The 22,470-nt window shown below is 34.6% G+C and overlaps 1 protein-coding gene and 1 pseudogene across 2 annotated transcripts; one reads left to right on the forward strand and one right to left on the reverse strand.

Annotated features, from left to right (window-relative positions):
* The first annotated feature begins 268 nt into the window (after window positions 1-268).
* PHO1a (plastidial alpha-glucan phosphorylase) lies at window positions 269-9,015 on the forward strand. Of its 2 annotated transcripts, NM_001375645.1 has the most exon segments (15): window positions 289-659; window positions 1,518-1,756; window positions 1,961-2,062; window positions 2,278-2,454; window positions 2,649-2,924; window positions 4,082-4,353; window positions 4,565-4,682; window positions 4,769-5,194; window positions 5,277-5,429; window positions 6,183-6,311; window positions 6,436-6,672; window positions 6,856-6,932; window positions 7,939-8,125; window positions 8,316-8,516; window positions 8,641-9,007. In NM_001375645.1, coding segments are annotated over 15 exon segments (2,901 nt in total). In that variant the 5' UTR covers window positions 289-469; the 3' UTR covers window positions 8,758-9,007.
* Window positions 9,016-11,552: 2,537 nt separating this feature from the next.
* On the reverse strand, window positions 11,553-14,949 carry LOC101258136 (UDP-glucose 6-dehydrogenase 4-like; annotated as a pseudogene).
* Between the last annotated feature and the right edge of the window lie 7,521 nt (window positions 14,950-22,470).

The raw sequence follows: 22,470 nt of genomic DNA on the forward strand, positions 1-22,470 counted from the left end.
TTTGTATGCTAAATTATTTAATTAAATTTATTAGTATAAATATAAAATAAAAAATCAAAAATTAAAAAACTAAACAAAATGATTAAAAGAATTTGAAGAGATATTTTTATTTTTACTTAAATTAGTTCCATGATATTAAAGTTAAAACCACCAAAAAAGTATTAGTTATACTGCCTCTACTACCATGTAGAGTGCATACCTAATTCATAAATTAATAATATATCCATACAACATTTCTATTAAATATAGTATTAAAATAATACTACACATACTATTTTTCCAAATACTTTTTAAGTTGCTTCTGAAAAAAGGGTGACATTTCCATAGGAGGACGCACTTAATTGGGATCTCCACTTAATTCCTGTGTGTGATGTATCAAAATCTATAATTGATTTCTCCAAATAATTCACAATTCTCACTCTCTTATCACTCTCATTCGAAAAGCTAGATCTGCCTTGAAGAGCTGAAAATGGCGACTGCAAATGGAGCACACTTGTTCAATCATTGCGGCTCCAATTCCAGATTCATCCATTTTACTTCTAGAAACACAACCTCCAAATTGTTCCTTACCAAAACCTCCCATTTTCGGACACCCAAACGTTCTTTCCATGTCAACAACATCTTGACTGACAAAATTCACCATCCCATTACTGAACAAGGTCTCACTCTTATTTTCATCTTCTTCAATTTATTTCAATGTTCAAAATTTGTACATTTTGTACATTAACTTTTTTAAATACATGAACTGCTGTGTTGAGATCCATCTGTCTCTACATTTCGTGAGTTAGAAAAAAAAAGTTGTTTGGATCCTCCAATGTTGTTATTGATCAAATTTTATGTTTGTTTAAAGCACTCTTGCCTTCTTATTCATTTGTACTCCCAATTAAGTGTCTTAGTGTATGAAATTAATGGAGAATGTTGATTAAATAAGTGTGAAGTTTTTGAAATTTTTTGGTAGGTATGATATTGGAATTGGAAAACTTACTAAATAGTATAAAAAAAAAGATACCCTATTTTTGGGACACTCTAGACGTATGGAGGGAGTATATTATAATGAAGCATCAGAAACTTGATGTATGGACCTTAGGAATTACTGGAAGTTTTCGAATGAACCTCTTGAAAGAGATGAGCTCGATTATTCTTTGAAACATAAAATTGCGACTAACTTGTGTTTTCTATCCAAAATAAGCAGAGCCATGGTTAATTTTCCGTAAATTGAAAAACTTATATGAGGGATATGCCTGTTGTTACCAAATTTGTGCTCCTGTGCTTGCTGTACAAACTTGTCAAAATATTTATCCTTTTGAAATTCAAATATTAACATAATATGATTAAACCATCATTTGGCAAAAATATACAAGAGATTAATGGTTATTCAAAGCTAAATGGAACTTGTAAGGACAGCTCAGAAAAATATCTTCCAGAGAACTTGCTGTACGCGATTGTATTTCCATCAGTTCCTTCCAATTTATTGCTTACATGATTTATGTTTATTCCATTGCTTGACATATATGTAGGTGGTGAGAGCGATCTGAGTTGTTTTGCTCCTGATGCCGCATCTATTACCTCAAGTATCAAATACCATGCAGAATTCACACCTGTATTCTCTCCTGAAAGGTTTGAGCTCCCTAACGCATTCTTTGCAACCGCTCAAAGTGTTCGTGATTCGCTCCTTATTAATTGGAATGCTACATATGATGTTTATGAAAAGCTGAACATGAAGCAAGCGTACTATCTATCCATGGAATTTCTGCAGGTATCTCATTAATCTTACTTTCTCTTTGCTCTTTTTTATGACCGTGCAGAGTGACCTTAAACTATATCTAGTAAGAAATTAATCCGTTTGATATTGCTAACAAATTATACAGTATATTTACTGTTACACATGAGAATTTCTGAAATTTATGCACAAACAACTCTATGCGAGCTGAGTTTAATTTATGCCCTATCTACTGTTTAGGGTAGAACATTGTTAAATGCAATTGGTAATCTGGAGCTTACCGGTGCATTTGCGGAAGCTTTGAAAAACCTTGGCCACAATCTAGAAAATGTGGCTTCTCAGGTCAGTGTGACTTTTATTTCACACATCAGAAAAAACTGCTTAGTTTTCCAAGTTCTTCTGTGTTTTAGTCAACAACAGTTGGACTATGTGTAGTCATTGGTGACTTTGTGCATCGACTGTTATAATATTCAGAAGCCATACATGCCATACTTGTTGTGTCTTTATGTTTTTATTTGGAGTTGACTACTTGTTAATTTTTGAATAATTATTGATAGGAGCCAGATGCTGCTCTTGGAAATGGGGGTTTGGGACGGCTTGCTTCCTGTTTTCTGGACTCTTTGGCAACACTAAACTACCCAGCATGGGGCTATGGACTTAGGTACAAATATGGTTTATTTCAGCAACGGATCACAAAAGATGGTCAGGAGGAGGTGGCTGAAGATTGGCTTGAAGTATGCTTATTACTTATTCAGTTCTGGATTTCACATGTGTCTACGTCCTTAGATAGTTTATATCCTTGTCGCTTACTGTTCTCCTCTTGTTTTAATAGCTTCTGATATTCGTTTTTTTTTCTTTGTTTATGACTTATTTACTTCTACTTAGTTCATGCAAAGTGAATGTTCATTATTGTTGGTTGTCCACGCAGATTGGCAGTCCATGGGAAGTTGTGAGGAATGATGTTTCATATCCTATCAAATTCTATGGAAAAGTCTCTACAGGATCAGATGGAAAGAGGTATTGGATTGGTGGAGAGGATATAAAGGCAGTTGCATATGATGTTCCCATACCAGGGTATAAAACCAGAACCACAATCAGCCTTCGGCTGTGGTCTACACAAGTTCCATCAGCAGATTTTAATTTATCTGCTTTCAATGCTGGAGAGCACACCAAAGCATGTGAAGCCCAAGCAAACGCTGAGAAGGTATATTTAATCTATTAATTTGTATTACAGTTTTATATTCTATTTGCCTTTTCTTAATGTGAATTTGTGCTTCAGTCTCAATGCTTCTGCATCTTCGGACCAACAACAGTTGTAGGACATGATTCCTGGTTGCATCATAGCCAGTGGACTTTATAGAGATCCATTTATCGGTTTCCTAAATTGACCAGAAGTAGTACTTCACTATTATACACTGGATGATCAGAAAACTGATCCAATGAGAGACCAATGACTATTTATTAACCTACTCTTCTTTTCTTTTTCCCTTTCAAGTTTGTTTGGATAATACTCTCTTTGTTGAAAATGTCAGTGATACAAGTTTAACTGTGAACTAGCTGAGTTGGCAAGTTAGTTAGGTGACGTGGGAAGTAAGTTAGAAGTAGTTGAAGTTGTCAGACTGGAGCAGTTAGATTTCCAGATTTCAATTGCTAGTTTCATTTCTATAAATATAGCCATTATATGTAATTCCATTCATGAAATAATATCTTATTCTCTCTCTTCTACATCAATTAAGCCTCAATTATCGGTTATAACGTTGAATCATCTATCATCTTCTTCGAGTTCCATCTCCTAGATTAACTAACTATATTACAGATTTCATATTCATATTCCTACTGTTCTAGACACATTTTAACCTACTCTTCTTTTATGTCTCTTCATATACATTAGGGACATAGACATACTTAGCACAGCATTAGTTTAGATGGCTAAGCCAGTTTTATTAGAAGGGATCTCTTATACGCTTTAAGTGATGGACTGCAGCTGCACATCGGTACGTTGCCTTTCGAGGTCATAGTGAAAGAGAAGATGATGTACAATATAATGATGTTGATAAAAGAGGTTTTGACGATCTTTAAGAAGAATCGGATGTTGATCAGTTTATGTTTTGGTTTTTATTTGTATGTCCAGAGGAGGATTTTTGGCTGTCTACTTTTTAGTTTTTTAAATTGAAAGATTTGCTTATGTGTCATTTTTGTTGAGCTCTTTTTATTTAGTTATTTACTTATCTGTGCGAGGTTTATTTTGGTGCTCTTTTAGAACTGTGTTTCACTTCTGCTTTAAGCAACGCGGACCCTTGTCTCTTTTTAGCGCTGCTCGCTCTCAAAAACACTAATCTAAACTAGCTCCTCTAACATCAGATATGTTACATACTCTACCCTGGGGATGAATCAGAGGAGGGAAAGATCCTTCGGTTGAAGCAACAATATACCTTATGCTCGGCTTCTCTCCAAGATATTATTTCTCGATTTGAGAGGAGATCAGGTGATCGTATTAAGTGGGAAGAGTTTCCTGAAAAAGTTGCTGTGCAGATGAATGACACTCACCCTACACTTTGTATCCCTGAGCTGATGAGAATATTGATTGATCTGAAGGGCTTGAATTGGAACGAAGCTTGGAATATTACTCAAAGGTACTGAAAGTTACAAAGCTTTGCATGTGGGAATTGAGGTTTGTGCGGAATATACTGTACGGAAGCATCATCTGAATTTGTTTAAATACATGACGCAAGTGATACAATAGTACAGGAGATAACACACTTTTACTTTTAAACATAAAACTATACCTCCAATTTTATTTTCTTATTAGAAACACTGAAATACTCAATGCTGGAAACTTACCAGAACTGTGGCCTACACAAACCATACTGTTTTGCCTGAGGCACTGGAGAAATGGAGTTATGAATTGATGCAGAAGCTGCTTCCCAGACATGTCGAAATCATTGAGGCTATTGATGAGGAGGTGATGGAGCTGCAAATTCAACAAATTTATTTGTTTATGAAAGTTAAACTATTTTGACTAATTTCTGCAGTGTGCTATCCTAACAGCTGGTACATGAAATTGTATCAAAATATGGTTCACTGGATCTGAACAAATTGGAGGACAAGTTGACTACAATGAGAATTTTAGAAAATTTTGATCTTCCCAGTTCAGTTGCTGAATTTTTTATCAACCCTGAAATCTCAGTTGATGATGATACTGAAACACTAGAAGTCCATGACAAAGTTGAAGCTTCTGATAAAGTTGTGACTAATGATGAAGATGACACTGGTAAGAAAACTAGTATGAAGACAGAAGCCTCTGCAGAAAAAGACATTGACAAGAAAACTCCTGTGAGTCCGGAACCAGCTGTTATACCACTTAAGAAGGTACGCATGGCCAACCTGTGTGTTGTGGGCGGCCATGCTGTTAATGGAGTTGCTGAGATCCATAGTGAAATTGTGAAGGAGGAGGTTTTCAATGGCTTCTATGAGGTAAGCATCATTAGTATGAATCATTTGATATGTATCAGATCAGGAGTTTTAACTCATATTATCTTACTCTTAACATTTACAGCTCTGGCCGGAAAAGTTCCAAAATAAAACAAATGGAGTGACTCCAAGAAGATGGATTCGTTTCTGCAATCCTCCTCTTAGTGCCATCATAACTAAGTGGACTGGTACAGAGGAATGGGTTCTGAAAACAGAGAAATTGGCAGAATTGCAGAAGGTATTTCATTTGCCTTTTCTGACTTGGCATGTTTAAGAATATGAGGTGGAAATTTTGCTGTTTGTCGTTAGATAGTTGAAAATGCATTCTCTGTGGCACTTTCCAAAGATTCAACATATTTATGACACCTAGTGTTTATGATTTTCAAAAAACATGTGAAGGCTGTGTTCGCGAAGATTAAATCCACAGGGATTTGAAAATTTGGAGTCACCACCTAATGGAACAGATCGTATTGTTAAGTGTGCAAGTCACTTGACCAATCCCTTGAAATTTTTTTCAAAACTTGAAGTTGATCTTGAAAGAAACCCATTTGAAGTTTTTTACTCCAAATGGTTGTGAAAAATAGAAATTAGGCCAGGAAATTCATTTGTTTATAGAACAGGTGTTAGGTATCCCTAAACCCGGGCATAGGTCACAGTTTACCCTCCTAGTTCAATTGATTTCAAAATTCTGGTCAAAGCTGTCCACAACAAATATCAACATTTGCACAAGTGCAATAACTAAAGTTAAACTAAATTATCATTGGGGAGGGGGGTTCTAAATTACGTGATTTCGGGAGAAAATCACACCTTGAACCTGTCATAAAAAAAATCACACCTTGAACCAGCACTTTTTTCCATTTGATAGTGAAGTTAAAAAATAGTACATATACTCATCATTGCTATTTACAAAGCAGTTCCAGTTTCGAACTGCATGTATTTTTCCAAAAAGGTTAGACTTATGTTCTATCTGAACTATGGGTACCACACACAGTTTGCTGATAATGAAGATCTTCAAAATGAGTGGAGGGAAGCAAAAAGGAGCAACAAGATTAAAGTTGTCTCCTTTCTCAAAGAAAAGACAGGGTATTCTGTTGTCCCAGATGCAATGTTTGATATTCAGGTGTGTTATTCTCCGTTTTTCAGTTCTGGCCATGAGATTAATTAACTTTTATCTTAGTTATATGAATCATTCTTGTTCTTGGACGAAGTATCATGCACTTGTCAATTAAAAGACCAATTCTCAGGTAAAACGCATTCACGAGTACAAGCGCCAACTGTTAAATATCTTGGGCATCGTTTATCGGTATAAGAAGATGAAAGAAATGAAAGCTGCTGAAAGAAAGACTAACTTCGTTCCTCGAGTATGCATATTTGGGGGAAAAGCTTTTGCCACATATGTGCAAGCCAAGAGGATTGTAAAATTTATCACAGATGTTGGTGCTACTATAAATCATGATCCAGAAATCGGCGATCTGTTGAAGGTATTAACTTGATTATTTCTCTTGAAAGTTTTTTTCTTTGATTTTGATACAAGCTATTCATTTCTAGCAGTTAGAGGTCACTTTTTTTTTTCTAATCTGTGATATTTATTTCTGCATCAGTTTCATCATGTGATTACTTTTTGCACTTTTAACCTGAAGAGTCCTCTCCTTTATCTCTTGTAGGTAGTCTTTGTGCCAGATTACAATGTCAGTGTTGCTGAATTGTTAATTCCTGCTAGCGATCTATCAGAACATATCAGGTAATTAACTGACTTTCATCTTTCTTTTCAATTGTGCTACCACTGGTAACAATTGATCCAACAACTCTATATTATGTTAAATTTGTTTGTCGCTTTGTGCGAACATAACTGGACAATTAGCTGGTTAGTTCTCACCACTAGTATAACTTGGGTGTTGAGAGTGATATCATGCTACAATACTTCTATTATTGTAATATTCATCATATGCATAGTTTATATGTGTATCAAATCGAATGCATAGTGAAGTGGTGTGACATGAGTCATGACAGTGATCATCTCATTCATTCGTATACACAAAGCAGCATCATTTTATTTGATAGTCCTGGCAGTTAACTGTGTATGTTATATTTGGAATTTCAATTGTTACATAATGATCCTACTTTATGTGAGAATATAGTAATTTGGGCACCATTAAGATTCCTGTCCTTGTGTAGCTATAGTCTCTCCAAGGTGTCCTGCCTTTGTGTGGACGACATCAGTTTTCCTAACATGTCTACAGTGGTGAACGCATATGATGCGAAAATTTCAGCTGAATCCTGTTTATACATCGAAGGCTGGGAATAGGGGTAGCACTTTTGGATCTTCATGCTCCTTCTCTTTTATTAATGGGTGTTAAGCTTTTCCCCAACTTTTGAGATAGACAGATCAATACTTATATGACCTAGTAACATCAATTTTATGTATCAAAATAGAACTTAAAGGGAACTACTGGGCAGTGGCTAGTCTATCTCATTGGGAAACTTTGGTAGCAGCCAACTAATGGTTCATGAAAATTGATGATGTAATGTTCCTTTTTAGAAAAAAAATGATGATTTTATGTTGTCTCTTAATGATGCTTAAAGGGGGCAACTACTAGTGTAAAATGTTTATCCAAGCCTATTCATTTCTCAGTAATGTGATAACTGCACATGAGAATCTAATATTTCCATTAATCTTGTTGCTTATGGTTTTAGCTTTATGTAGATATTTTATATGTATATTTGACTCTCTTTCTTCCTATCCCCAGTACGGCTGGAATGGAGGCCAGTGGGACCAGTAATATGAAGTTTGCAATGAATGGTTGTATCCAAATTGGTACATTGGATGGCGCTAATGTTGAAATAAGGGAAGAGGTTGGAGAAGAAAACTTCTTTCTCTTTGGTGCTCAAGCTCATGAAATTGCAGGGCTTAGAAAAGAAAGAGCTGATGGAAAGGTAATGCTCACCCCTCTTTTGAGTGACATATTGATCAATGTTCTTTTTTCTTGGTTGATATTTTTTATTCGGTCAAATTTCGTCTTTGATTTCCATACCAGTAGCCACCCCTAAAGTTTCTTCTCAGATGCATTTGAATGGTCACCTTGCTCAGTTATTGAACGAAAGTCTTATTTTTTCTCTTTTGTAGTTTGTACCTGATGAACGTTTTGAAGAGGTGAAGGAATTTGTTAGAAGCGGTGCTTTTGGATCTTATAACTATGATGACCTAATCGGATCATTGGAAGGAAATGAAGGTTTTGGGCGTGCTGACTATTTCCTTGTGGGCAAGGACTTCCCCAGTTACATAGAATGCCAAGAGAAAGTTGATGAGGCATATCGTGACCAGAAAGTAAGTCCAGTTTGTTGCAATTCCTTGAGGATATTTATTTTGGTTTATCATGTGTGTATGCAATTGATTTTGATCATTAAAATATTTTTTTTAAAAAAATGACTTGTGTTTACCACTTGGTCAGAGGTGGACAAAGATGTCAATCTTGAATACAGCTGGATCGTACAAGTTCAGCAGTGACAGAACAATCCATGAATATGCCAAAGACATTTGGAACATTGAAGCTGTGGAAATAGCTTAAGAGAGAAGTGAATGAAAAATAACGAAGGCACAGTGAGTAGTTTCACTGAGTTGTTTCTCTTTTTATCATGTGAAGGTATATAATGTATGTGTAAGAGGAAGATGTTATTACCACATAATAAGGGATGAAGTCTCATTTTCTTCTCACTTGATTTAATGTTTTGGTGACATTAAAAAGAGAATACGTAAAATCCTCCCGAACTTGGAGGCAAAATTTACTTTAGCACTTTAATTTTACAGATAATTATTTTCCTCCTAATCTCTTTTCAAGTGAATTAAAATACACCCTAATATTATAATATCAGTCTAACAATGACAAGTGCATTCCATACGCACCATGTCACTGATATGTCAGTTCCACATCAATGTCACATTAAACATTATTTGAATTTTGATTTTTAATTCTTTTTTGTTTCTTTTTATTTATTCACAATTTTAGAAAGAAATAAAAATTTCAAAATATAAGAATTAATCCATGATTATAAGAAAAATAATCTAAAAAAAATTCATTTGAAATAGATTCAAAATCTAAAAACCATTCTCACAAACTCAATTTTTAAGACACATAATCAAAACAAATAATTAATAAAACCTAAAAATTTAGTTTGGAATGAAAATTTTGTAGTGTTTCATTAAAAAGAGCTTCAAGTTCATTACATTCAAATCTTGTCATATATATTAATTTTAATTTGAAACAAGAACAAATTGAGACTATCCTATTTTTTCATTGTTCATCATACTTTTTGGATTTATTGATAGAAATTAAATAAAATGAGGGTGGGATGGGGGAATCTTTAAGGAGGAAAAAAAGATGGAGAGTAAGAAAAAGAAAAATGTGAAGCATCGAGGTTCGGCTCAATAGAAGATGAAGAAAAGAAAGATGATTGAATAGAAGAAAATAATTTGATTCACTTTTTTTTTTATTTTTTTTATATTTATGCGCTTTTTTTTTACTTCCAATTTGAGGGAAATTTTATGAATTTTCTCTAAATTATATCATGAAAGAAGAGTTATACTGCCTGATCCATCAAAATGGATAGTTCCTAAAAGTGGATGGGAAAAAGAAGTTGTGCAAACATTTGTGGCATGATAAATGTAGTGCCGATAGAAAGTGGACAACCATAAACGGATGAGGTAATTAATTTATTGGAAAATGACCTAAAATTTCTTCGAAGTACTGAAAATGGTACACAATTACCTCTCATCAACCTATTGACTCCAAAATATCCTCCTTATGCTGCACCTATTAGTTCATAAATATCCTTCCTATCTACTTTTGAGTTCAATTGTATTCACTTCATTAGTGGATAATTGAATAATCCTTTAATAATGTGGCACTCAACCGTTGTTTGCAATTTAACTATTTAATACTCATAATTTTAAATCCATCCATTACCAATCCATTTTTAATTAAGCCCACCCCAATATTGATGTTGTAATGTCATGATAGGTATAAGCATATCTCGATTGATGCTCTTTGAAATGTCTTCATATGGAATTGTAGATTCTTGTACTGTTTTGTATGCATTTTGGTAACAACAGAGATCGATGGAATATGGAATATGGAACACATATCCATGAAATATGTTCTAATTAGATGTGTTCTTTTTGTATTGGGTCGGGAAGGTTTAAAAGTATTGGGGCGGGTTTACATAAAAATGGGTGAGTAATGGGTGGATTTGAAATTATATTAAATAATTAAATTGCAATCAATGGTTGTGCACCATGTAATTAAAATGATTATTTAATTATTTTAAGTGGTGTTTCATTAATGAAGTGGCTAAAATTGGACCCAAAGGACAATAGGCAGGGTACTTGTGAACCAATGGGTGAACAGGGATGCTATATTAGAGCCAATAGATGGATGAGGAATAATTATACACCATTTTCAATACTTCGAGGTTATTTTAGACCCCTATCATTAACTTATTTATGTTGGACGAAATATGGATCTGTCCATATATTTATCCCATTACATATGGACAACCTACATTAAACTTACTATCACGAGCCAAATTCAAGCAAAATAAACTTGAAATGAAATTATGAACAATTTTTGTTATAAAGTTAATGTTGTAAAATTTAAAAACAAAAGAACAATATAAATATGAAAATAACAAAAATATAAGACGAGAAATAATGTAAAATAATTTACTTTCTTTCTTATAAGTGTATTCAACATCATTCTCAATACTACTATTTATAGGAGTACATTAATAAGGATACCAAAGGATGTCATAAACATGATGTTAAACCTTGAAATTACGAGGAAATAAACCTAGGAGTTATGATCATCCATTTGATCATATTCTCAACAATATTACTATCAATAAAGGAGAAAATTAACTTAGAAATTACGATTTTCGATTTGACCACACAATCAATAACATTACTACTGGGGCTTTTATGGTTATTTCTTTAACCACCAAATTAATGACCACAGCTAAAACACTTTTAATATCTGTTGTATTTAAAACACATGAGAATAGTTGTATTAATTTATTTAGCTTGTGAGATGAATTCAAGCCATTTAAGTTGATCCAATGTTTTATGTGCTAAGCAACCATCATTATAAGTAGGAATTTGCTCGAAGAGTAAGTGCTCGTATGTATGTGTGTGTGTGTGTGTGTGTATATATATATATATATATATACACCAACAAGTATAACAAATAGTTGAGAATGACTATGTTATGTGTCTACAAGGGACAAAACAAATACTAGGAGTAGAAAAGAATGAATCTCGGCTAAGCTCACTATCTGATTAATTACTAGACTAGTAAAAAAAGTAGGGGTTTCAAACAACAGCACGCATGTCCTTTAGCCAGGTATCCAGGGGCTTACCAATTGCATAGACAATAAATCCAATCTCTATAAGCTTGTCCGCGTCAATGACACGCTCAAATTATACTTCCCTTAAGAAGTATAAGTGGTCGTATCAAGTAAAGAACCCAATTGTTAGGTTGGGGTCGATCCCACAAGGAAAATGGTTTAGACTTAACTTTAGCCTACAATTGCGTCTATTTAGTCAAGCCCTTTCCAAAAATAGTTAATTAAAAAAAGTGGGGGTGGTCTTTTTTGGGTAATAAAAGTGTTTAATTATTTTTAAGTAAGAAAATTGGGATAATGCACAAGTACCCCATCAACCTATGCCCGAAATCCCAGAGACACACTTGTACTATACTAAGGTCCTATTACCCCCCTGAACTTATTTTATAAGTAATTTTCTACCCTTTTTAGCCTACGTGGCACTAGTTTTAAAAAAAAGTCAACAATCGTTGGGCCCACAAGATAGTTCCACGTAGGTCGAAAAGGGGTAAAAAATTATTAATGAAATAAGTTCAGGTGGGTAATAGGACCTTAGTATAGTATAAGTGTGTCTCTGAGATTTCGGACATAGGCTGAGGGGGTACTTAGGCATTATCCTAAGAAAATTAGCAAGTTTTTAACTTTGGTGTTTATCAAGTGATGATAGAAACTAGGGTGTAAGTGTTCCCCATAGGTTTATAACGTGGTAATCCTAGCTATAACAATTCTTTCCTAGTGTCTTGCATGCAAAGTGGTAAGTTATGTAGCTCTAATTCCTTGGTCCGGCAACTAGAGAATTTCACTCCGTACCTTGGTCCGGCTACAAGTGTTCAAATTACTAACCCTTACCTTTTACCTCATATTAAACATCATATTCGATGTATGACTTTGTTACTATTTCGCACCAGTCGAAACTAGCCTATTAGATAGAGTATACTAAATCTATGTTCATAATTCTTTTCCTATCAACTACCACCTTGGTCCGGCAAGTAGAAATTGGGCAAATCTAACGCGTGCACTCGTTAAAAAGACTTTTAAACGAAAGGATTATCAATACATGCAAGAAACTATTCTAGAATTGTTATTTAGCTAATTTTACCTTGCTAATTACCCATGGTTCCCACAACCCTAGTTGTGGATTTAGTTACCCATGCTTAGAAATACACAATTCATAGTTATGAAAACAAGAATTCATGTACTTACTTTGACAAGTTTGAAGAAAATCCAGAAATAACACTTGAATTAAAGAAAATATCTTGAGAATCGATTCCGGAAACTTGAAGTAATTCTCAAAATCCAAAGTTCAACTTCCAATAATAAGAGTACGAAAAATAACAAAAATTCTAACCCCAAAAATGAGGTCTTTAATCCTATTTATAATAATAAAGTCCTAAGTTTAAAGGAGTTTTAAATAAGGAAAGTCTGTCCAGAAATGTGTCTTTAATCGACGAGACCACTGACGGTCCGTCGATGGAACGACGGACCGTCGACTGCCTCCATGGGTCTACACTTAGCATCTTCTTCAAGCCTCTAACCCGCACCTTCTCTGATCCAATCGACGGACAAACAACACGGTCCGTGAATGAACATACGGTCCTTCGGTGCATGTCGTCGTTCTATACTTAGCAACTTCTTCAGCCTTCATCCTGGCATATTTTCTGATCCAATCAACGGACCAACAACATGGTCCGTCGATACATCTATGGTCCATCGATGCCTCCGTTGTTCCATACTTAGTTTTTGTTCAACTTCGGGTACTCGGACTACTCTCTTATCTGATCGACGATTTGCCAGGACGGTCCGTCGATCCTTCTGTATCCCCACACTTGATCATAATTCCATATGCTTGGACCTCTAGTCGACGGCCACCACCTACCGTCGATGGCTTCGTAGGTCACCTCTTTTGCACAATCTTCTGCATTTCTATTTTGGACGACTTTCCTGCAAAACACAGATAAAAACCATTAAATAACTACAAAAATTCCCTAGACACACCTTAAACTTAAGGAAGAGTCATTGAAAGTACCGTGAAACCAGTGTACATCTGTCAACAAGACTCCTACCATCAAATACGAAAGCAAGTTTCAGTCGTGTGTTTGTATTCTCATGAATTCATCCCACTCTATAAGAATGCAAACAACATGAGCATCCTTTGTCGCACTATATGCATCCCACACGTATGAAACTTGTTTCACACCAGTTGGACTCATTGGGTGGAGGTGAAGGAGATGATCCCAATAAAACTTGCTCGTTGCAAGGTCCCTTTGGATTTGGTCCTCATTAACTTGAGGGTCATATATGCTCAACTTAGCCTAGTCTCCCAATAGTCCCTTGAAACATCAATTGCAGGGGTCTCCCGAATATCACTAATATCCTTCTTGAATGCAAAACCTAGAATGGCTACTTTCTTGCCTGATATTGTATTTAACATGGAGGCAACACCATGATTGAAAAAATGAATCTTCTAATAGTCATTGATCTTCATTACCAGTTTCCAATATTCAACCACCTCTAGAAGACCATTGCATTCACATATGTAAACGAGATTCAAATATCCTTATGGAATCAAGAGCCACCAAATCCAACACTAGCATTAAGAAACTTGGGATGTGAATCCTTGAGTCCTTACCAACAACATATGACACCTCTGAAGCATTTGCTCCACTAGCCTCGTAGAGAGCTGACATGGCATTGACAAAAGAGATTCTTTGGGACAAGAATGCATTGGCAGTCAGTTTTGAGAGTTCAGCAGACCACAAATTGGTTGTGATGATGTAATCTTGAGGAATCCATTGAGCATAAACATCTTTCAATGCTTGTATAGCCTTGTGGCCTCCTGGAGTTTGGCATCCTCCAATTAAGACTCAGTCGGGCTTAAAAAGTTCTTCAATTGCAGTCCTTTCTGCAAGAAACTCAGGGATTGAAAGGATTTGGAAGTTAATTCTGTTGTTGCTGTTGTGGGTTAAAATCCCCTCAATTGCCTCAGCAGTTTTGATTGGAATAGTTGATCTCTTAACCACAATTTTGTCAGATTTGGAGACATCAACAATCATGCTAGAGGCACTCTCCCAGTAAGTGAGATCAACAACCTTACCTGCTCCGAGGCCTCTACTCTTTGTAGGAGTGTTAACAGAAACAAAAAACTATATCAACCTCACACACATGTTTCTCTACGTCTGTGCTAAAGAATAGATTCCTATCTCGGCATTCCTTACTATATACCAAAGGCCTTGCTCATAGATATGGAGATGGTCACTGTTCCATGCCGTGATGCGAGGCACTGAAATATCTACAACAACTACTTTAATAGAGGGGCATTTCAGTGCTATCAAATCCATGGTCGGACCACCTACATATCCAGCTCCTATACAACAAATCTTCACCATTTTCCTCTTTTTCTTTTCTAAATTCTGCAATATATATTTCAAATTTGACTACTCTTTTGAATCGGAATATAAACTTGAATAATAAAAGTCTAACATAAGCTCTTTCTTTGTTGTCGTTTATCTTTTTTTGGACTTTTTTTTTCATTAATTAGTTCTTTTTTAGAAAAATCAAAAAATCGATACACTTAAATTTTCTTTTTCCTAATTATTACTACACTATTTATATATTCCTAACTTACTTCTTTTTCCTTCTTTATTTATAAATGTTTTTTAACCTTTACGATTTTGTCTTTCTTTGTAGGTGTTTTGTCTCAATCTTGACCACTCCCAAGCGATGAGCTCCGAGTTCAATGGGTTCACCCATCAGCAAACCAGACACTGGACTCGCTTACTTAGCCCTTCAATTGTGGTCTTTCGGATTTGTATACTAGCCAAATAGAAAGAGTTTTCAATGAATTAGGTTATAAATTAAAAAAAATATATAATTTAATCAATGTATTGATACATGAAATTTAATGAATGACCTAAAAATAACTATTTGGTGCCCTACGCACCTATGCATCATGTTTTCACACATTTGAGCAGTTGAGTATATGTTAGAGTTAACTGTACAACTTGATTAATTAATATGTAGCTTCTATAAGCAACTAGAAGAAAATTAGTTAGTTAGAGTAGCTATTTTTGTAACAGTTTTTTACTCGATCAATACAATTTCTTTCTTCTTCTCTCCTTCAACTATTTTTCAGTATATTCAAATTTTTGTAGAAATAACATCGTATCAGAGCGTTGAAGATCATTCATGGTATTTTCCCAATTTTTGTTCCACTCTTCGTCTCTTCATGATTTTCCATCTCTGTTTTGAAGTTTTCCGCTAGCTCTTCATTTTATCACGATTTTTCATATCTGTTTTGATTTTTTTTCCTGCTTTTCACACATGGAGATTGATTCAATTGATGAAGCTTCTGGCTCCACACCTCTCAGCACTCAACAAATTGATTGCAATGATTCACTCTATCTTTATCCATCTTACACACCAAGAGTGTCTCTGGTTCCTCAGCTACTAACTAGGGCAGAAAACTACTCCGAATGGAGTAGATATGTGAAAATTGCACTACTCATAAAGAACAAGTTAGGTTTTATCAATGGTTCCTACAATAGAGAATAGTACGTAGGATATACATAGAAGCTACATCAATGGGATCGTTGCAACCCTATTGTACAGGCATGGATAATGCCATCTGTTTTGAAGGAACTGCGAAGAGGCATTGTCTATTCATCATCTGCGCATAAGGTTTGGGCAACTTTTAAAGAAGGATTTGATAAGATCAATGAGACAAAGATCTATCACATGAATAAGGAAATTGGGGATCTATTACAAGGTACTACAAACATGTCTACTTATTTTTCACATGTAACTGATTTGTGGGATGAATTCGAATTGATCATACCCATTCCTGGTTGCGATTGTCCTCAATACATACTTTATATGGAGTATTTAGGTCTGCAGAAAACCATGAAGTTTCTTATGGGGCTTAATGATACATACTCTTTACAGAGGAGTCAAATCCTCATGATGGATCCTACTTCTAGTCTCAATCAATTTTATTCCATGATTATTCATAAAGAGAGACAATGTCTCAATGGTTCTTCGCGAGATTTGAGTAGTGGATCCACAGAAGGTTTAATCACAGCCAATGCTTCACGCTAAAGATCAAATACTTACAATAATTCACTATATTGCACTTACTGTCACAAGAAGGGACATGTTAAGGTATTTTGCCGTCGACTCATTGGTTATCCACCAAACTTTCAATTCACCAAAAATAGAAGGCCACATGGTAATCCTAATAGCAACACCAGTTCTTTTAATTCATCCAATACTGGGAATTATTCAAGGGAGGGAATTATGGCAACAACAACTGTACAAGATAAGGGATTAATCACAACAATGACAACAACAACACTACAAGGGAGGGGATCAATCACAACAATGGACAAACTTAAAATAAGGAAAGATACAAAGAAAAAAATCCAACATATGGATCTAATGTTACTGCTAATGGACCATCATCCCACAATGTCAATTTTTGTAGTGGTACTGTAACAGAATCATCATCGCAATCCATTCTAGTAGTATAGACTTTCACTCCTGAACAATATCAATAGATTCCGCACATGCTTGACAAAGATAAGGAACCAACTGACTCATCTAACATGGCAGGTTAGCCTCTCATCAACAAGGATTATTGGATTGTGGATTCAGGTGCCACTAATCACATGACTTCATCTCTAAATCTATTATCTGATCGTACTCTACTTCCTCCTCCTCAATACGTACATTTACCTAATGGTGCTAGAACTGCAATTACTCAAACTGACACTTCAACTCTTTCCATGTCCCAATCTATTCACAATGTCTTTTATATTCCTGATTTTCAATGCAATTTATTTGCAGTTTCAAAAATCACTAGAGATCTACAATGTTCTGTTTCATTGTATCCTTATTTTTACCTATTTCAGGACCTTTGGAGTGGTTTGGTGAAGGGGGTTGGTAGACTACATGGAGGACTCTATATTCTCAATCCTTCGACACCTGCTACCACATCTCATCACTGTTTATCTTCTGTTTCTACACCTCTCCAGTATACACTGCACCAACATTTGATCTTCCACTACCAACATATGTTTCTACATCTTCAGTTTGTTCCAATTGACAACTTTGTCTCTTATTCTCATATTTCTTCCTCATTCCAATCTTTTCTCACTGCTTTTCTGCTCATATTGAGTCTTCTACTTATTCACAAGCTACTCAGGATCAGAGATTGGTTCAAGCCATGAAGCTTGAGATAGAGGCACTTGAAGCTAATCACACCTAGGATGTAGTTAATCTGCCTGTTGGTAAAATTCCTATTGGTTGTAAATGGGTGTTTAAAGTGAAGTATAATGCTTATGGGTCTGTGGAAAGATACAAGACTCACTTGGTTGTTAAAGGTTTCACCCAACAACAGGGTATTGATTTTCATGATACTTTTTTCCCTGTTGCTAAGATGGCTAGTGTTAGGACAACGATAACATCAGTTACTCTATATTCTTGGACTATTTTTCAAATGGATGTTCATAATGCCTTCCTAAATGGTGATTTGTTCGAGGAAGTATATATGAAACTTCCAGAGGGCTTTGGTAGTCAGGGGGAGCACCCACATAAGTTATGTAGAATGCTCAAATCCTTGTATGGATTAAAGCAGGCTAGTAATTAGTGTAATCTCAAACTAACTGAAGCACTTGTACAGTCAGTATTCATTCGAAATAAACATGATTATTCTTTGTTCATTAAGTCTAATGGAGGTACTTTTGGGGTGCTGCATGTCTATGTTGATGATTTTATGATTACAAGAAATGATTTAGGTGCAATTAAGAAGGCACAATATGCTCTACACCAAAAGATCAAAGTATAGGACTTAGGTGAGTTGAGATATTTTTTGGGGATAAAATTTGCATGATCCAAAGAAGGGATTGCCATGTCACAAAGAAAAATGCACTTAGTCTAATTTCATAATTCGGACTAGCAAGATCAAAGATAAAAAAGGCACCACTTGAGCAACACTTAAAATTGAAAATTATAGAATATGATGCAAATATGGAGAATGGCATGGTAGACTCGCCATTGGAAGACAAAGAGAATTATCAAAAATTGATTGGGAAGTTGTTATATCTTAAAATAAAAAGGCCAAATACTTCCTATTCAGTGCAATGCCTAAGTCAATTTATGTCTGCACCAAAACAATCTCATTACGAGGAAGATCTAAATGTGGTAAGATATATAAAGAAGTAACTAGGTTTGGGGTTTACTAATGTCAAGTGCAGAATTACCACATATGACAGCATATTGTGATCCCGATTGGGCGTCATGCCCTGTGACTAGAAGGTTAGTTTTAAGATACTTTATAAGATTAGGTTCATCATTGATTTCGTGGAAGTCTAAGAAGCAAAGCACTGTCCTAGAAGTTTGGCAGAAGCTGAATACAGGTCTATGGCATCCATTATTGCAGAGTTGGTTTGGATAGCAGGCTTGCTAAAGGAAATGAAGGTTATATATATATATATATATATATATATAATACAATGTTAAATAGTATGTAGGTAATAGGTTTTAGTAAAATTTTATATCGTAATAATAATTTTGATCAAAGTTGAGATATATATTTTCAAACGATTTTCTCCTACTATTTACTCCATATCTTTTCAAGAATTCCTTCTTTTGTCTTCTTTACTTAATTTAAAACGTGTACAAATTTAATTGTAATTAAATATTAAATATATATTTGTTATTTATATATACAAAAACAAATAGTATCATATATATGCAAAGTTATATTTTTCTCTTTTCCCCTATTTGATCTTCTTTTCTATATTTTCTCCATTGATTTATTTCAAAATCTCATCTTTATAACACACAACTCTAATGTTTATAAAAAATAATAATCTTAATTATATTAATAAAATACTCATAACTATCTAATCTTCCATATTTTTAACTTTCATTAATTAATTTTGCATATGTTAAAAGATGGAGGAAAATTTATTTACTTATTTTATTTTTTATAACTAAAATATATTTATTCAATTCGATCAATTTTTCACCACCCACTATAATTGTCTTCTTTATTAAAAATTGTAATATATATTCATGTATTCATCCACCTTTAATTTATATAATTCTTAATTGATTTTATTGATGTATGTTAGTGAAAAATCTTACGAGGTAGTAAAAAATTAAGATTACAATTGAAAATAAAATGAAGAAATAAGTTTACTCAGGCTGAGGCGCGGATACTCGCTCTCTTTAAGGAGATTCAAGCCCAATGTAACAAATGTTTTCACTGATCCAGCAGTAGTCCTCTTTGACTTGGACCATCCATGATACCACAACCTTCACAAAGTATTACTCAACAACTCTGAACTAGAGTTGAGTCCAAAGCTCCACAGAAAAAAGCACCACACTTCAACTAATAAGAATTCTCTTTTTAACAAACTCTTTCACTCTATAATTTTCATCTATCTTGTTTTACAAACCAAATGAATACTACCACTATTTATACTGGAAGAAGTCTTCCTAGCAATAAACAGAAAGATAATGGTGTAGTAAATAGTGAAGATAATGGTCTTAGGAGTTACATAGGTTACAAGAATAATCGAGGAATAAAAAATGAAATAACGTGAATATCAATAGAGGAGTAATGGTCTTGGATGACCGCGTAAAAGGAAGTAAGTAAACAATCAGTAGTCTAGGCAATTAAGCCTAAAAGGCATTTACACCATGTATGAGTAACTACACACAAATGCCTACCAACGGCAACAATAAAATTGCTGACTAATTACAACTTCTTTCTAACTCCAAAATAAAGCAAGTATATAAATCAAACTATTAATATTAAAATGCTAACAAATAAACAATCTTCACTCATTTTAATATTAGATAAAAGAGTCTATTAGTTGAAGGAAGACTGCCATACATAATGACAGTGTGTTCTGCATTAAACCTCCACTTAATTAAACAATAACTTTTATTTCAGAGTCGTAGTGGTCTCTAGACTTGATCTATGACTGTTTGAGGGAAATAAAATATCAATGTCCACAGATAATAATCAAGGTGTTGACATAAGCTTTAAAGTGAGCACGTTATGACCATATGCTATCCCGATTTCATGAGTGTTTTTGAGAATAAGCCAATTCTATAGGAAGCGACTTACTTCCACACTCACATAGGTGAAAATATGTCGAGAGTGATCATGTAATATTAACACTCCACCCATACGGGCTACATATTTTCATTAAGAGTTTTATCAACTCAATATTTAAAACTACATGAAACAATACATTCACATCGTAATACCTCTAAAATGACTTAGGCGTATCTAGATACTAACACTCATGTATTGATTATTTGAAGTCCTAAATTTAGTTATAATGAGGTTAGGCGGCAGTGTCTAAAGTTTTGTGAAGTTTGAAGGTCAAACGTCCAAGAACGTCCATGACATTCAAAAGGTTTGCCTTGAAACAACCTTGTGCGCCTTAGTGTGTTTTGTCGCGTTTTACATGTTTGTTTTGGACTAAGTTGATGTGATAGGTCCTAAACTCTTATACGATTATATCGGGGTTGGAAACGTCCTGGAAAACATCCCCAAGGACCAACCAAGGGTCCTTGAGGAAGGACCTATAATTTTAGCCAAAAGCTGTCAAACCAGCCCAACCTACGAAAGACAATCGACGCCTCGTAGAGGAGGTCCGTAGGTTGAAATTAGCAGTGGGAGGTTTTCATACCTTTGGAATAGACTTTGACCCAAACCACGGACCAACAGGACGGTCCATTGGTTGGGTGACACTTTGTAGGCGAGGCAGGCGTCGATGGGCTTGCTATTTCGCATGTTCACTATTAAGAGGTGAAGTGGTAATTTCATCCCACGTCCAAATAATTAAAAGGGAGATTTAGTTACGGTATAATGGGTATTATAAATAGTTTTGTATGTCTCAAACACTTAGATGAATTCACTTTTCAAAATGAAAACTCAAATTCTCTAAGAAATTATCTAGAACTCCATTGGAGCCAAAGCTCAAGGTAAAGTTTGGATTGAAGATTTCTTTGGTGATTCTTAATCAATTATTCATCAAATTATTGGTCTAGCATCAATTAAGGTATGACCTTAATCCTTGAATCACTTTTATTCAAGGAGCCAATCTTCAAAGTGATTTTTGAAGTCTTTCAAAGATGAACTTGTCCAATTTTGTAATCTATCCATGAGATCTTGCATTAAAGGTTTTGAATCATGGCATATTGATTGATTTGTTTTTAATTTTATGATTTTAACTCAAAAACTCTATGAACCCATGTGATTCATGTAACCCTAGATTTGACTACTCTATGGGTGAATTGATTATGTCTTAATGCCATTGCATTCTTCTATAGTTTGATTCGGGCTATTGAATTATGATAGAATCATGCTAGAACTGTTAGTTGGATTTTTTGATTTCAGAAATTCATGTTGTATTGTGCTTGATTAATTCTGTATTTTGATTATTGGTAGAATTGTAACTACGGACATTGCAAGGGCCTCGGTATAATATGTGGGATGAATTGGGGTATGGATCGAAGTTTTGAGGTTGGATAAATTATATGTTGACCTAAATTTCTCTATATTGTGTAGTCTAGTTTTTAGATGATGATGATGATGCATGGTATGGTCTGTAACACTTCGAAAATTCAAGACGTGTTTTAGATACTAACATGAGTTTCATAAGTTTTAGACACTGATTTAAGGTCTATTTTAATGAATATAAGTCATTTAGGAAGTGTAAAAACCAAAGTGTCCAAGAACGTCCATGACGTTCGGAAACTAGTTCAATGACGTACTAGCATGCTTTAGCCTATTTTACTAGCATGAAAATTGGTGTAAGGGTGTATAACATGTATTTAAGTTGATTCATACTCGAAATTTCTGTGAACGACTCCCTAAGGACCCACCA

The sequence above is a fragment of the Solanum lycopersicum genome, chromosome 3 (assembly GCF_036512215.1).
Source record: "Solanum lycopersicum chromosome 3, SLM_r2.1".
NCBI lineage: Eukaryota > Viridiplantae > Streptophyta > Magnoliopsida > Solanales > Solanaceae > Solanum > Solanum lycopersicum.